General features: G+C 36.6%; 1 protein-coding gene across 1 annotated transcript; it reads right to left on the bottom strand.

The window, feature by feature from the left end:
- Nucleotides 1-1244: 1244 nt before the first annotated feature.
- LOC110712056 (nonsense-mediated mRNA decay protein 2-like) lies at nt 1245-1892 on the bottom strand. The gene is made up of 2 exons (XM_021890480.1): nt 1559-1892; nt 1245-1495 (listed from the first exon to the last, which is right to left on the bottom strand). Exons 1-2 carry the CDS (start codon nt 1890-1892, stop codon nt 1245-1247), a joined length of 585 nt encoding a protein of 194 aa, XP_021746172.1.
- Nucleotides 1893-13993: the final 12101 nt, after the last annotated feature.

The raw sequence follows: 13993 nt of genomic DNA, 5'->3' as shown, positions 1-13993 counted from the left end.
ACCACTATAGCAAGATTTCTAGATGGACAGGGTAAGTTATTAATATATCTAACACATAATTTTGAGGTACGCCTTGTTATTTGATCCAGGGTACCCCTAAGACAACATAGATACCACTGTATTCAAGGTGGTACAAATCAATTTAGAGAATGAACCACTATAAAAGGAAATGGATTATTAATAACAAGGGTGGTACAAATACCTGCAGCGTAGGAGAACGTTTACATCACCCAACTAGTCAAGTTACTAATAACTAATTACTAGTCAAGTTTCTAATAACTAAGTCATCATCGTACACTTGGGTGATTTGTAATGATTTGTAATTCAGGACGTCCGGATATTTACGATCACCGTATAACACTGTTGTTGAGAACTTTCAACGGCAGTGAGCGGGTTCAGTCCCATTTTATGCCGTAACACCTACATGTACCAACAGTAGAGTTCTCTTAGTGACTAAATCTTATTCCTTCAATTTTTTCTTTGAATCGATGTAGGTTGTTAAACCATTTTACCAATCAAACGTGTCATGTGCCTTGTTATTTGATCCAGGGTACCACTAAGACAACTTAGGTACCACTGAAGTCGAGTTGGTACAAAGACACTTACAAAATGAACCACTAAAAAAGGAAATGGATTATTAATAAGCACGGTGGTACAAATGCCTGCGGCGTAGGAGAACGTTTTGCGTCGTAGGAGAACGTTTACATCACCCAATTAGTCAAGTTACTAATAACTTATTACTAGTCAAGTTACTAACAACTAATTCGTCATAGTACACTAGAATCTTAGTGATTTGTAATTCAGGGTACCACTAGGACAACTTAGGTACCACTGTAGTCTAGTGTCAATAGGTAGGTATCTTTGAAGATTCTGCCAAAGCCTTGGGTCTGAAAACAGTTAGTGTCTTAATTCACTTTCAATGTAATATCTTCAATAGGTAGGTATCCTTGAAAATTCTGCCAAAACCTTGGGTCTAAAAACACTTAGTGTCTTCATTTACGTTCAATGTAATATCTTCCACGATCTAATCAACAAAATTAACACAAATTATGGATTCAAATACTCCTAAAATACCAAAGCGCTAAACAAAACGCTAACACAAAAAAAACAACAAAAAAATCACCCAATTATCCTACATCATGAAAATTGTCTTCAAACTCCCCCTAATCACCCACTAAACTTAACCTTTACCTTAAACTTAAACATATTGTGTAGATTACACAACTAAACATAAACAAACCAAACTAATCCCAAGGATCGTAAAAGCTGGTAGGATTAGGCCGCCTGTAAGCATCTGAATCGACTGTGCCGATGTCGTCATCATAAGCGGGATACTCACCTCCATCATCATCAGAGCCAGAAGACCAGCGCCCTCCATGACCAGTTTCAGAATCATCTTCAGCAGCTGCACCCCCGTCCTCATCCCCATGTTCATCATCTTCATCTTCTGCATCTTCGTTATCCTCATTATCTTCATCGTCGTCATCCTCATCATCTTCATCCTCATCATCAGCATTCCCCTATTGATTCTGGTCCTCCATCTCCTCGTCACCATTACCATCATCAGCACCACAAACAGCCACAGCACCACACCTGTCCTCCTCGATAATACTCTCAACAGGTTGGTCATTTCTAACAGTCGTGTCATTTTCGGCATAACCTGGCATTGAACGGATTGCGTGAATTTCCCTCTGAAGGAGTGCAATTTGCTGTTCCTGGAGCTGGTGCAAACGGGCCGACAAAACCCTCGCTTCTTTTAGCTTTGTCGTATGTAATGCTCTAATCTTAGCTACTTCTTCTATCTTTATCTTCTCCTCTGCATTGATTTCGTCCAACTCTGAGTACAACTTTTCAAGATGCCCTTTTACCTTAGTCACGACCCAGTCAGCCATGGTAGCTTCTCTGACAACCAGAGACAAAATTGAAAGGGTAAATCCATGCTTCTAAATTGGTACAAAACAGGGGATTTTTGTACCATCATGACTAAAGTGGTACAATAATCTCATCCATTTATTGTACCATTATGAACAATTTCATATCATTGTGACTTTAATGGTACAAAAATCGCCCAAATAAATTTACAAAAATCATAAACCCGACATTAATGGTTTAAAAATTAGGCAGAAAGGAAAAACAAATATTTCAGTCCCTTCCCCCTCCACTTCTTTGCCGGGCAAAGACAAAATTGAAAGGGTAAATCCATGTTTCTAAAGTGGTACAAAGCAACGGGTTTCTGTACCACTGTGATTAAAGTAGTACAATTTCATCATCAATATCATGTACCACCTTGAACAATGTCGCTGCATCGTTATTACAGTAGTACAAAAAACCCCCACATAAATTCAAAAATTCATAAACCCGAAATAATTAGTTTCAAATTTGGGCAAAACGGGAAAACAAATAATTTAATCCCTTTCCCCTCCGCTTCTTTGACAGCTAAAGACAAAATTGAAAGTTTAAACCCATGTTTCTAAAGTGTTACAAAACAAGGGGTTTCTGTACCACCGTGAGAAAAGTGGTACAATTTAATCATCCAATTCTTGTACCGCCTTGATCAATTTCGTATAATTGTAACTAAAGTGGTACCACATGCAGAACGATATAAAAAAAAAACCAACAAAAAGGAAACTACCAATAAAACCACGAAGTATAAAAAACAAATAACACATTATTATAGAGAAAATGCAGGAAACATAATTAAAGAGTCCCAAACCAGTAAACGGCTATTAAAAAATAGGAACATACCTTGGAGCAGAATTCACTTGCCGTGTTTTTTTTGAGGTTTTTTAGACGGTTTTGAAGGGGGATGAACAGGTGTTTTACTCTTCGAACGAAGTATGGAAGTAAAACGAATACGGTGATGAACTATGGAATTAATGGTTCCAATTCTCGAGGGGAGTTAATGATGGCGTTTCATTTGAGAGTTTTAATTATACAATTTCACTGTTGTTTTTTTTTAAATAGGGAAACCTTACCAATTTCTAATTGTATCAATATGGGTGTGGTAGTTATGTGTAACCCCCAGAAGTGCCTCGATGATGTTTGCAAATCATTGTTCTCATTCATACAACCTGGATCATAATGAAAATCAAATTAAACCTTTCATTGTTTTCAAATAACAAGGATCATAATGAAAATCCCAATTAAACATTACAACAAGGATCATAATAAAAGTCGTAATTAAACATTCAATCAACTAGCTCATGATTTTTAGCTGATGGTGTTAGGTTGTTGGTGTAACATCAATCAACTAGCTATTACCCATACGCTATCAACCTTTGCACAAATAGAACTTTTTAGCGACTCAAAAAAATGGGAAAAAGGATTCCCCAAAAATGGTACAAGTGCAACCATTACGTAAATTAAAATAACAAAAGAGTAAAAGTGGGACCAGCCAACACAGATTCAACCCCATTGTACTGAACAAATCGGAAATAAAACCGTACAAACCCTCCAAACCCTAAACCCTAAACCCTTCAAACCCTAATGGCTAAACCCTTACATATGATCAAACGCTGCAGGATTAAATTTTTATGCAAATCTAGTAATGTAACTACTTTTTGGAAATTGTAGTCCGCCTTCTATTCTAAATTATACATTTAATAATTGACATTATTTTGCTTAAATACTAGCTTTTTAGTTGATTGAAGTCGGGTATGTCGTAGTTGAAGTAGTGAACCGTTCATGTATTACTATCTACTTCAGCATTGAAAACCAAATGTTACTGTTCTTCACGCAATGATCGTATTGTGCCATTCATTGCTCCTTTGGATGATTATATTGTGCAAGTTGATCGAAGTTCCGATGCTCCAGTCATTGCTTCTGTAGTTGTTTATATTTTCCAATTTAAAATCATGTAACGGTATTAGACAATTGTTGACTCGCTCATAGTTGAACTAAGCACCGTTGTTAGTTACTTTCCCTCGTCGTCATCTAACGTGGTTAGATTTAACTAATCTACTAGATCGGAATATACTTTTAATTTTTTCACAGTGCACTAGTGTGGTACATTTTCTTTGATTAAAGGATCCATTATATAAGAAAATTTGTTTGTTACAAATGATTTTAATAAATCATACTAAGGTTAGGCAATGATTTAATAATTATTTGTTATTTAAAATTTTGAGGAGCATTATAATTTTGTACTATTCCAATGAATTGCTCCAATAATATGGTCTTAACTCTTGAGTATGGTTGCGGGTGTTTCTCCTTTAAATTAAATTGTTCTTCTGATTGAGTATTGGTTTCAACGAATTTACGGTTCGGGTCCCGTTCCAATTTCAACATAAGGTTTCGGGCTACGATCGAATAACAACCTTTACGTATTAACTTACATATTTTCTTACAAAAATAAATACCAACTGCAAATATACTTGTACATTTTAATATCCTACTCAAATTACCATCGTATTCTAGTGCAAGTTATTTATAAACCTCATAAACGCAAATTTATAACCTCGAATATATATACAAGGTGATTTGTTGAATTCTTCCATGCTCCGGCGAAGAATTATTATTCCTTCACAATTGCATTGCATAACCAAAATTGCAGATACGATTTACGAATGGGTGTATGAGATATTTGAAACTATGAGTGTGGTATAAGGACATGGATTCACCGTAGTAATTCACCTTAATTCAAGTGACACTTTTTTTGACAATGACAATGCAATGACAATGACACACTTCCTAGTGATTCAAATATTGTTGACAATGACAACTCAATGCCAAACTATCTGAGATATTTGCAAGCAAGTCATTCGGACTGCTGTTGTACAGTTTTCTCTACCAATGATAATAATGGCACTACAGTGACGGAGGACGTAAGTTGACAGTGAGCAAAGAACCGTCATAAAATTGGCTTCGTTTGTCGAGACTTGTTTGGCACCTGTGAACTTATGTGATGAAATATTTATTTTTTACCTAACACTGTTTCGAGTACAACACGAAGTCACGAACCCTTTACGAACAAACCCTTTACAAGAAATGAAGTTCAATGACTATGTCTATTTTATTTACAAATTTGCCATTGTGATGAAATATTTATTTTTTACCTAACACTGTTTTGAGTACAACATGAAGTCACGAACCCTTTACGAACAAACCCTTTACAAGAAATGAAGTTCAATGACTATGTCTATTTTATTTACAAATTTGCCATTGTGAGATACAATTATGTATCTCACTGTGAGGCACTGGGGCCTCCTCCAATACGATATTACCCCGAAAATGTATAATTTAGACAGGTTGATGATGGTCAACGAGGCTGGTGAGATTTTTCCTGCTCACTTACCCCACATTGCTTATGTCGTAGGTAAACCGGAGGTGCAACATGCCATTCATGAGCTGGAAAAGGATGATAATGGCAATTTTTCTTGATGCAAATTTTTGTTCGACCATCGACGGCAGACTGCTTTAGCCAACTGAAGCGGAGTTGCTTGACTAATTCTATTATTGGTTGAGTAATATTCCAATGCTAAGTTAACATTGATTAGGTCAAGATTTAAGTTAATCATGACAGTTTTGAAGTTAATCATAATAATTTCTAGTGTTGAAATTGGTATCAATGCTATGTGATTGAAGGCTATAACTTTTCGGAAATTATAATTCTCAACGGCCTTGCAATTAGTTTCAAAGGCGGAATAAACTGCTCCAATTATCAGAGTCAAGGCTTTAAGATGTACTTCAAGCCTCAATATTGCAACTTGGACAGAATAAAATTTTACTTCTACAGAAATTAAAGGCAAAGTCAATTAAAACAGAAATAAAAGCAAGTCAACTACAGTACTAGTTCAACAAAGACACAAAGCATTTTGGAGTGTTTGATCCCCGGTTCATCATAGATCTTTCCCAAATCCCAGGTGGTGGATGGAGCCATCGAAAGCCAAACCAGAATTGAAGTAGTAACTTCCTGGCTTTGCCTCCTCGTCTAAGCTGAACGGGTCATTGTTAAATTGAACTTGTGTCGGAGGCCAAGATGGTTGTGGTGGTGGTGGTGGTGGAGCCTGTATTTGGAAACAACAATTAGTTACTTAAATAATTTAACTTCCATTAACTTACACTCCAAACAATATTATAAATCAAACAAATTACCTGGAAAAAAGTATCAACAGCCACCCCAATCAGCTCACTCGATATGTGGAAGAAATTGGCCCTTAGCATATGTTGTTGCCAACACATCATAACTCCACCAGGCATTGACTGCGGACCACATATCTGTGCTACATAATCACCAGGGAGGCTACGAACAACGAGATTGTTCGCCTCATGTTTTCCAACACGAGCTTCCAAAATGATGAACAACATCGGGTTAAATTTATTGTGCAGGGCTGCGAAGTTTTTTGTGAAGGAGGGCCTTGTGCACCCTCGGGCATTCCAAATTAGAATGTGTGACCCCCGAGCAAGTACGCCATACTCTTTGGTGGCTGAGGAAAGATGCTCTCCTTTATAGGCAACACGGTTGTACCGTTTACGAATGAGCCAGCGATAGTTAAGACTGGGATTACAAGTACAACCTTCAACTTGGAACCTCAGGTGGGTGTTACTAGTATCGACCGTCATGAGGTGGAGGGTATCCGTGAAAGAGGCAACAAATATTGTGCGCCACATCGTGGGGAAACTGTAAGCAACTATGGAGTCGGTACAAAGATTGGGCTTCAAGTCTATTGCTTCCCCTATGTCAGGTGGTACTGTGAGAGGGGACGGCGAGGAATATAACCTGTCTATGAGCCAGTACAGCATAACACAAGCTCCCTCGTCGCAGCAACCCACCAAGTCCTCTAAAAGAGGAAGGTGCCCCGACATCGACCTCCCATCTTGTAACAGCATGCCATTAGTTTGGCAGCACATTGACTGGAAGAGATGTGCTCTAATGGACTGCACAGGCAGGTATATCCCATTATAAAAGGCGTAGCCGTTCCTGAAATACTTAACTAAATTCAGGTTTATTTCGGCAACCCCCCTCTCGTTTTTTTGAAAATACAATATCGGTTGTCGTGGGTGGGGTAAGGGTTGATGACGTGAGCTACAGTATTTCACAACGGAAGTTCCGGCCATTATAGTTGCTTGTAACCGGGGAAGGTGATGCAGATGAGATGAAATGAGAAATGGAAGGCAATGGATGCAGAGTATGGATAGAAAGTGAATTTATTTGTGATGAAATCGTTTCAAATTCTTTTAAACTCATGCGTCAATTCCCTAGTGTATTTTCTTGTCAAATAAAGCACAACGTCTTGGAAAATGTACCTAGGTAGTCACTGTGTTTCGGACTTCCGGTGGTACATTTGACTTCTGTATTCAGTGGAACCATTTGCCTCCTTTAGAGAAATAAATGTACCAATGTACGTATTGTTTAAATTTTTACCTTCAGTTACGGTGGTGAATTTTTTATGTTCACCCTTTTACAGTCTGTGCTTAACAAATCATTGAAGGATTATGATTAGGTTAAATTACGAAGGATAATAGTGATACAAAAGTATTTGAGGTAAATTGTCCTCATATGAGTAGACTGTGGCATTCCTACACAGGGTATTAGTAACATACAAAGGTTGTTATTTACAAATCAATAACATACTAATATACTATGACTTAGTTAACGAGGTCAACTTTATTAATTAGTTATTAGTAACTTGACTAGTTGCCAACGTCCTCATAGGCAGGTTTTTGTACCATCTCCTGAACAAGAATCATCCACTTCATTTTCCAGTGGTTCTATTTGTAAGGGGTTTAGTACCACCTTTACTTAGGTGGTACCCTAGTTGCCTTAGTGGTACCCTTGATCAGATGACAAGGTATACTATGACCTTTCCACGTTGGATTAGTAATGTCGTTTAACAATCCATAACGACTAGGGAGCTGATCAGTCGAAGCAACAAACGAATGAGTCAAAGAAATAATTCAAGGACTGCGATTTAGTCACTAAAAACAACTCTAATATTGATACATGTAAGTTGTACGGGAGAAAAACGTAGTGAACCAGCACACTGTCGTTGAATAGTTCCAACAGTGTTCTACTATCACCGTAAGTATACAAATATTGTGATTTACAAATCAATAACATACTAATATACTATGACTTAGTTAACGAGGTCAACTCTAGTAATTAGTTATTAGTAACTTGACTAGTTACCAACGTCCTCCTAGTCAGGTTTTTGTACCACCCTGAACAACAATCATCCGTTTCCCTTTACAGTGGTTCTTTTTTTAAGGGGTTTAGTACCACCTATACTAAAGTGGTACCCAAGAAATTTAAAAGCAAGTGTAGAATGTTTGTTGTTATGAAGTTTAGTTTACCTATTGTATTGTTTTGTATAACCAACTGTAACAATTTTGCTATGGACGCATTTGTTGGCTATTAAAAATTTTGAAAGCAACTGTACATTGTTCGTTGTTATGAAGTTTAGCTGGTTGTCAGTTATTCATGCAGCAGGGATCAAATTCCCCTTGAAGCTCTCTGTCTTTGTTTGATTGTAACTGTAGCTGTAGCTGCCTTTCACCAGAACTATTTTTCTGTATTGCCTAACAATCTGTTTTGGTTATGCCTTAACTATGTTCGACTATGCCTTCACTGCATTCTTTTATGGCTTCAACCTTGATTGTTTTACGGTTGATTGTTTTTTTAATGCATGTATTAGCTTTGTATAATCTGATTTAATTTCTGTTTTACTTCGCAAATGCAAATTATATTCTGTTTACGGTGCAATGTTGAGACTTGAAGTATATGTCAAAGCCTTGACACTGATAGGCGAACCTTTGAAACCACTTGACACTGATAGTCTGTAGCCCTTGAGAACCCTTATATCCAAAACGATCGCTCCTTCAATAACATAGCATTGAAACCACTTTGAACCCCTGAAATTATTTGTACCGTTAATGAGTTAATGGTGCAGTAATATTGCTTGAAACGTTTTAATCCGGGTAGACTACACGGCATTCTTCAGAGTTTCAAGGTACACAAGAAAACTATTTTTAATCCTCCTTGAAAACACACAATTACAACACTTTCCATATAGTTTGTTGTTTCATTGCCCGGTGGTTTAGTGCAAGTCACGAGAATCGAAGCTATTTTTTTGACGAGAATCAAAGCCATTTTTTTGACGGTTCACTGCTCATTTTCGTAGAGTACGTCCTCCGATACTGTAGTGCCATTATGATCATTCCCATAGAAAATTGTAGTGCCATATTTTTTACGGTTCACTGCTCATTTTCGTAGAGTACGTCCTCCAACACTGTAGTGCCATCATGATCTCCGACACTGTAGTGCCATTATGATCATGCTCACTGACATGCTTTCAAATATCTCAGACACTTTGGCATTGAGTTTTCATTGTCAACAATTTTTGAATCACGAGGATGTGTGTCATTGGCATTGCTTTGTCATTGTCAAAAAAAGTGTCACGTAAATTAAGGTGAATTACCATGGTGAAACCATGTAACTGTCCTTTTACTGCACTCATACTTTCAAATATCCCATACACCCATTCGTAATCCGCATCTGCAGAGTTGGTAATGCAATTGTAACCGAATAATAATTGGACGAAGCTTAGAAGAATTCAAGAATTGAAGAATTCACATTGTATATATATTCGGGTTTATAAATTTGCGTTTATGAGGTTTAATTTATATATAACTAGCGCTAGAATACGATGGTAATTTGAGTCGGATAATAAAATGTACAAGTATAATTTGAGACGTATAATAAAATGTACAAGCATCATTGGAGCAATTCAATGGAATAGTACGAAATTACAATGCCCCTGAACATAGATTGTATTAAATAATTGCATAACCTTAGTACGATTTAATAATAAAAAATGAAAAGTAGATAAAATAAATCTAATAACCCCGTTACTTGGAAGACGACGAGGGGAAGTAACTAACAACGTTGCTTCGTTCAACTATGAGCGAATCAACAATTGTCTAATACCGTTACATTCTTTTAAATTGGACAATAGAATCAACTACTAGAGCAATGAATGGAGCATCAATGCTTCAAGCAACTTGCACAATATACTAATCCAAAGGAGCAATGAATGAAACATCGTTATATACACGAACCATAAATCTCACAATGCTAGGAGGAACAACAACAACAATACGATGAACTTGAGAAGAACAGTATACTGATGGAACATTTTGGTTTTCGATGCTGAACTAGATAGTCATACATGAACGGTTCGCTAGTTCACGTACTACATATCCGATTTCTATCAACTAAAAAGCTATTATTTAAGCAAAGTCATGTCAATTAGTAAATGTATAATTTAGAATAGAAGGCGGATAACAATTTCCAAAAAGTAGTTACATTACTACACTTGCATAAGAATTTAATCCAACAACGATTGATCATATTTAAGGGTTTAGCCATTAGGGTTTGAAGGGTTTAGGGTGTAGGGTTTGAAGGGTATGGCAGGGTTTGGAGGGTTTGATTTTGATTTGTTCTTTTATTACTCAACTACAATATTCAGTACTAGGGGTTGAATCTGTATTAGGTGGTCCCACTTTTACCCCTTCGTTAGAACTGATTTGACCAATGGTTGCACTTGTACCATTTTTGTGGAAACTTGTTTCCCCTTTTTCTGAATTGCTAAAAAGTTATTTTTGTCCAATGGTTAATAGCTTGTGGTTACTGGCTAGTTGATTGATGTAACACCAACAACATAACACCAACAACTAAAAATCATGAGCTTAATAGGTTTTAGTGAATTTACACGTCGTCAGCAATATTTTTTTTTTTTTTTTGTGTTCTGTAGGTTTCCTTTATTTTGTAATTAGTTTTAAAAAAAAACAACTTACAAAAAAGGAGTGTGATAATAGGGTATTCAGTTGCAGCATAATTGCGTAACATATTAATAGTGTAGTAGACAGATTAATAGTGTATTAGGCAGATTAATATAGTGGTAAACTATATTCCAGCATTTGAACAAGTTTCAAAGAACTCTTTGTTAGGATAAACAATATGAGCAGTTGTCAGTTTAGCCTAATTTATTACAGTTAGACAAATTTAGTTAGGCAAATCATGAATAATTGATGTTTTAACGACTATCGGTAATTTATAGTCAACACAAGACAGATGGACTACTAAAATAGAAGCTCTTGACGGGTGTACACCATTACAAAGAGGGGAAGAGCGAAAGAGTGAGTGTACGGGGGTAAAAAACAAATATATTATGTTTTCAAGTAAATTAAGTTTATTACGTATATTTCTTGGAATTATTAATTTTAAAATTTTTTAATAGAGTTATTTCTATTTTATTTTTTCTCGTTGTTATATTTTATTAGTATACTTGTTATTACTTATTATTTATTAATATTACTTATTATTAATAAATATTTAATTTATTGTAGTTGTAATTGTTTTTGGTAACAGTTATACTTTATTATAAGTTTTATTTATTATAAGTAATTACTTATCACTGTCGAATAGTGAAACAGTACATCAATGGCTTTTATTATGCGCATTTCGCGCTGGCATTTGGCACTGTGATGTCACTGTGAAAAATATTTGTGCTGTCATGATTTTTTGCTTCTACTTTTCAGGTTGTGTCATTGTCATTGTATTGTATTGTCACAGCTTTTGCTTTTTCACATTCATAATTTCAGATATATCACACACCCATTTGAAAATCGTATCTGTAGTGTTGGTAATGGAATTGTGACATTGTGGATTACGGACGGCTATAATTCATGGAACTTGACGATGACAACTTAGACAAAACCGAAGATAACTCAAGCTAACTACATCATAGAATTTTTCGTTGAATGACTTCACTTTTCCGAATTTGATTTAATTTTACACAATGGTAAGATTTTAAAATTATTTGATATAATCACTTAACGAAAATGTACGAACTAGCTGAAATATTGATGATAGCATGTGATTTAATTATTATTTGGGAAATTATCAATAATACACTCCGGTTTTGACTTTTAGGAATTACACTTCATTAAATTATCATCACCACTAAGTATTTGTTGACAGCGTTTTAAAGGTTCGTAGGCTAAAATTACTGCATTGCGCCACTCATTTAATTTCCCTCCAAAATTACCCTACCATTTTTCCCTCCTAATTGGCGAAATTTCCCCTACTTTCTACACTTTCCCTGTTTGCACTCCCCCATTCCATTTCACGCTCTTCCTTTTGGTTTCATTTTACGCTTCGTCAACTAAGAATCATGTGCTTAATAGGTTTTGGTGAATTTACACGTCGTCAGCAATTTTTTTTTTTTTTTTTTTGTGTGTGTTCTGCAGGTTTCCTTTATTTTGTAAGTAGTATTAAAAAAAACAACTTGCAAAAAAGGAGTGTTACAATAGGGTATTCAGTTGCAGCATAATTGCGTAACAGATTAATAGTGTAGTAGACAGATTAATAGTGTAGTAGACAGATTAATAGTGTATTAGGCAAATTAATATAGTGGTAGACTATATGCCAGCATTTGAACAAGTTTCAAGGAACTCTTTGTTTGGATAAACAATATGAGCAATTGTCAGTTTAGCTTAATTTATTACAGTTAGACAAATTTAGTTAGGCAAATCATAAATAATTGATGTTTTAACGACTATCGGTAATTTATAGTCAACACAAGACAGATGGACTACTAAAATAGAAGCTCTTGACGGGTGTACACCATTATTCTTTGAGCAATCAATGTTGTATATTTGCTAATCGCAAGGTTACAACTCAAATTATTGATCCAGTCAAATAATGTTGGTAACGCAAATACATAATGATAAATGAGTCCTAATTATCACATAGCACTACAATTGCACAATGTTGCGCTAAATCTGACAACAATAAAGAAATGAAACCGGAAGTAAAATTATTACCGCACCGTTTCTCACATGAAATCATTTAAACCGGCAAAAAAATCGTTTCAAACCGCGACCGATCTGCATCGAACCGGATTCCAATACAGGGTCTAATAGGTCAAATGAACATATTAAATAAATATCACACCCACAACGACTGTATTCCTATCAGAAAACTAGAATTCGCAAAGCACTTGTTCATTTGTCTCACCCACACACAGATATTCAATCCAAATGGGTTCCTACACCCCTTCAAACCTCAACCCCCACCGTGGTCCGATCCTGTCCAAATCCGCTCCACCGTTGTGGAAAAGGAAGACTAGCAACCGCAGGAGCTACCTATTGGAGAAGTTAGCATGTGGCGTGAGGTTCGCCGACCTAAAAGACGCCGTGGAGTATGCCAGTCATATGTTGCTTCGATCATCGACGATGCTGTACTTGACCTAACGACACAAAGAGGACTTCCTCGTAAACTACCCAAGGTTGCTTCTAAAGATGTTATTTCTGAGGAAACCTAGAAAACCCGGAAAATGAATGGTGAGGAGAAGCATGATGTCGCTAAGGAGTACAAGGATGTTGCTCCTGAGGAGCACAAGGAAGTCGTTGATGTTGAGGAAAATAAGGGCCTTGCTTGTGAACGTGTTGTTGTTCAGCAAGTGATTGACATTCCAGGAGACGACCCTGTTCGGATAGAAGATGATGAGGTTGATGCTGTGGTTGTCTTGGCACCTGCCACTACTATGTCAGGGCTGTATAGCCTGCTGCCGAGTGAGGGGTTGTAGCTAAGCAAGCAAGGGTTAGTCGTCCAAATCCCAGCAACTTATTTCCAAAGATCTCATTCAGGGTTCGGGGCCTAGATGACGACGATCCCGGTCTCCAGTATGACCTTAAGATCAATGAAACATTCCAACAAATTTACTATGACTATGCTAGGAGGGTAGACTGTCACGCAGATGATATTACTATCGTGAACGCTCGCGGCATCGTTTCGAGGAATAACAGTCCAATGGTGGGTGGGATTGTGAATGGGGTTGTCCTGTGGGTTCGGAGCCAGGTTCGGTTCTTTTCCTTTCGTAATGTACAGTCCAAATTTTATGTCATTGTCTGTAAATGTCGTTTTTGTTTCTCACAGTGACTAAAATGTACCACGGTGACTAAAGTGACTAAAATGTACCACGGCGACTAA

Source organism: Chenopodium quinoa, unplaced genomic scaffold, assembly GCF_001683475.1.
Source record: "Chenopodium quinoa cultivar QQ74 unplaced genomic scaffold, ASM168347v1, whole genome shotgun sequence".
In the NCBI taxonomy this organism is placed as follows: Eukaryota; Viridiplantae; Streptophyta; class Magnoliopsida; order Caryophyllales; family Amaranthaceae; genus Chenopodium; species Chenopodium quinoa.
Note: the sequence above shows the minus strand (reverse complement) of the source record. Positions and strands in the feature narration are given on the sequence as shown.

What these genes read in the sequence shown, in the direction of transcription:
- LOC110712056 (XM_021890480.1), bottom strand. Translation starts at nt 1,892, where the DNA reads ATGGCTGACTGGGTCGTGACTAAGGTAAAAGGGCATCTTGAAAAGTTG. An exon ending in TGTTTGTGGTGCTGATGATG is followed by an intron (nt 1,496 to 1,558) that starts GTAATGGTGACG and finishes ATGAGGATGAAG; the next exon opens with ATGATGAGGATGACGACGAT.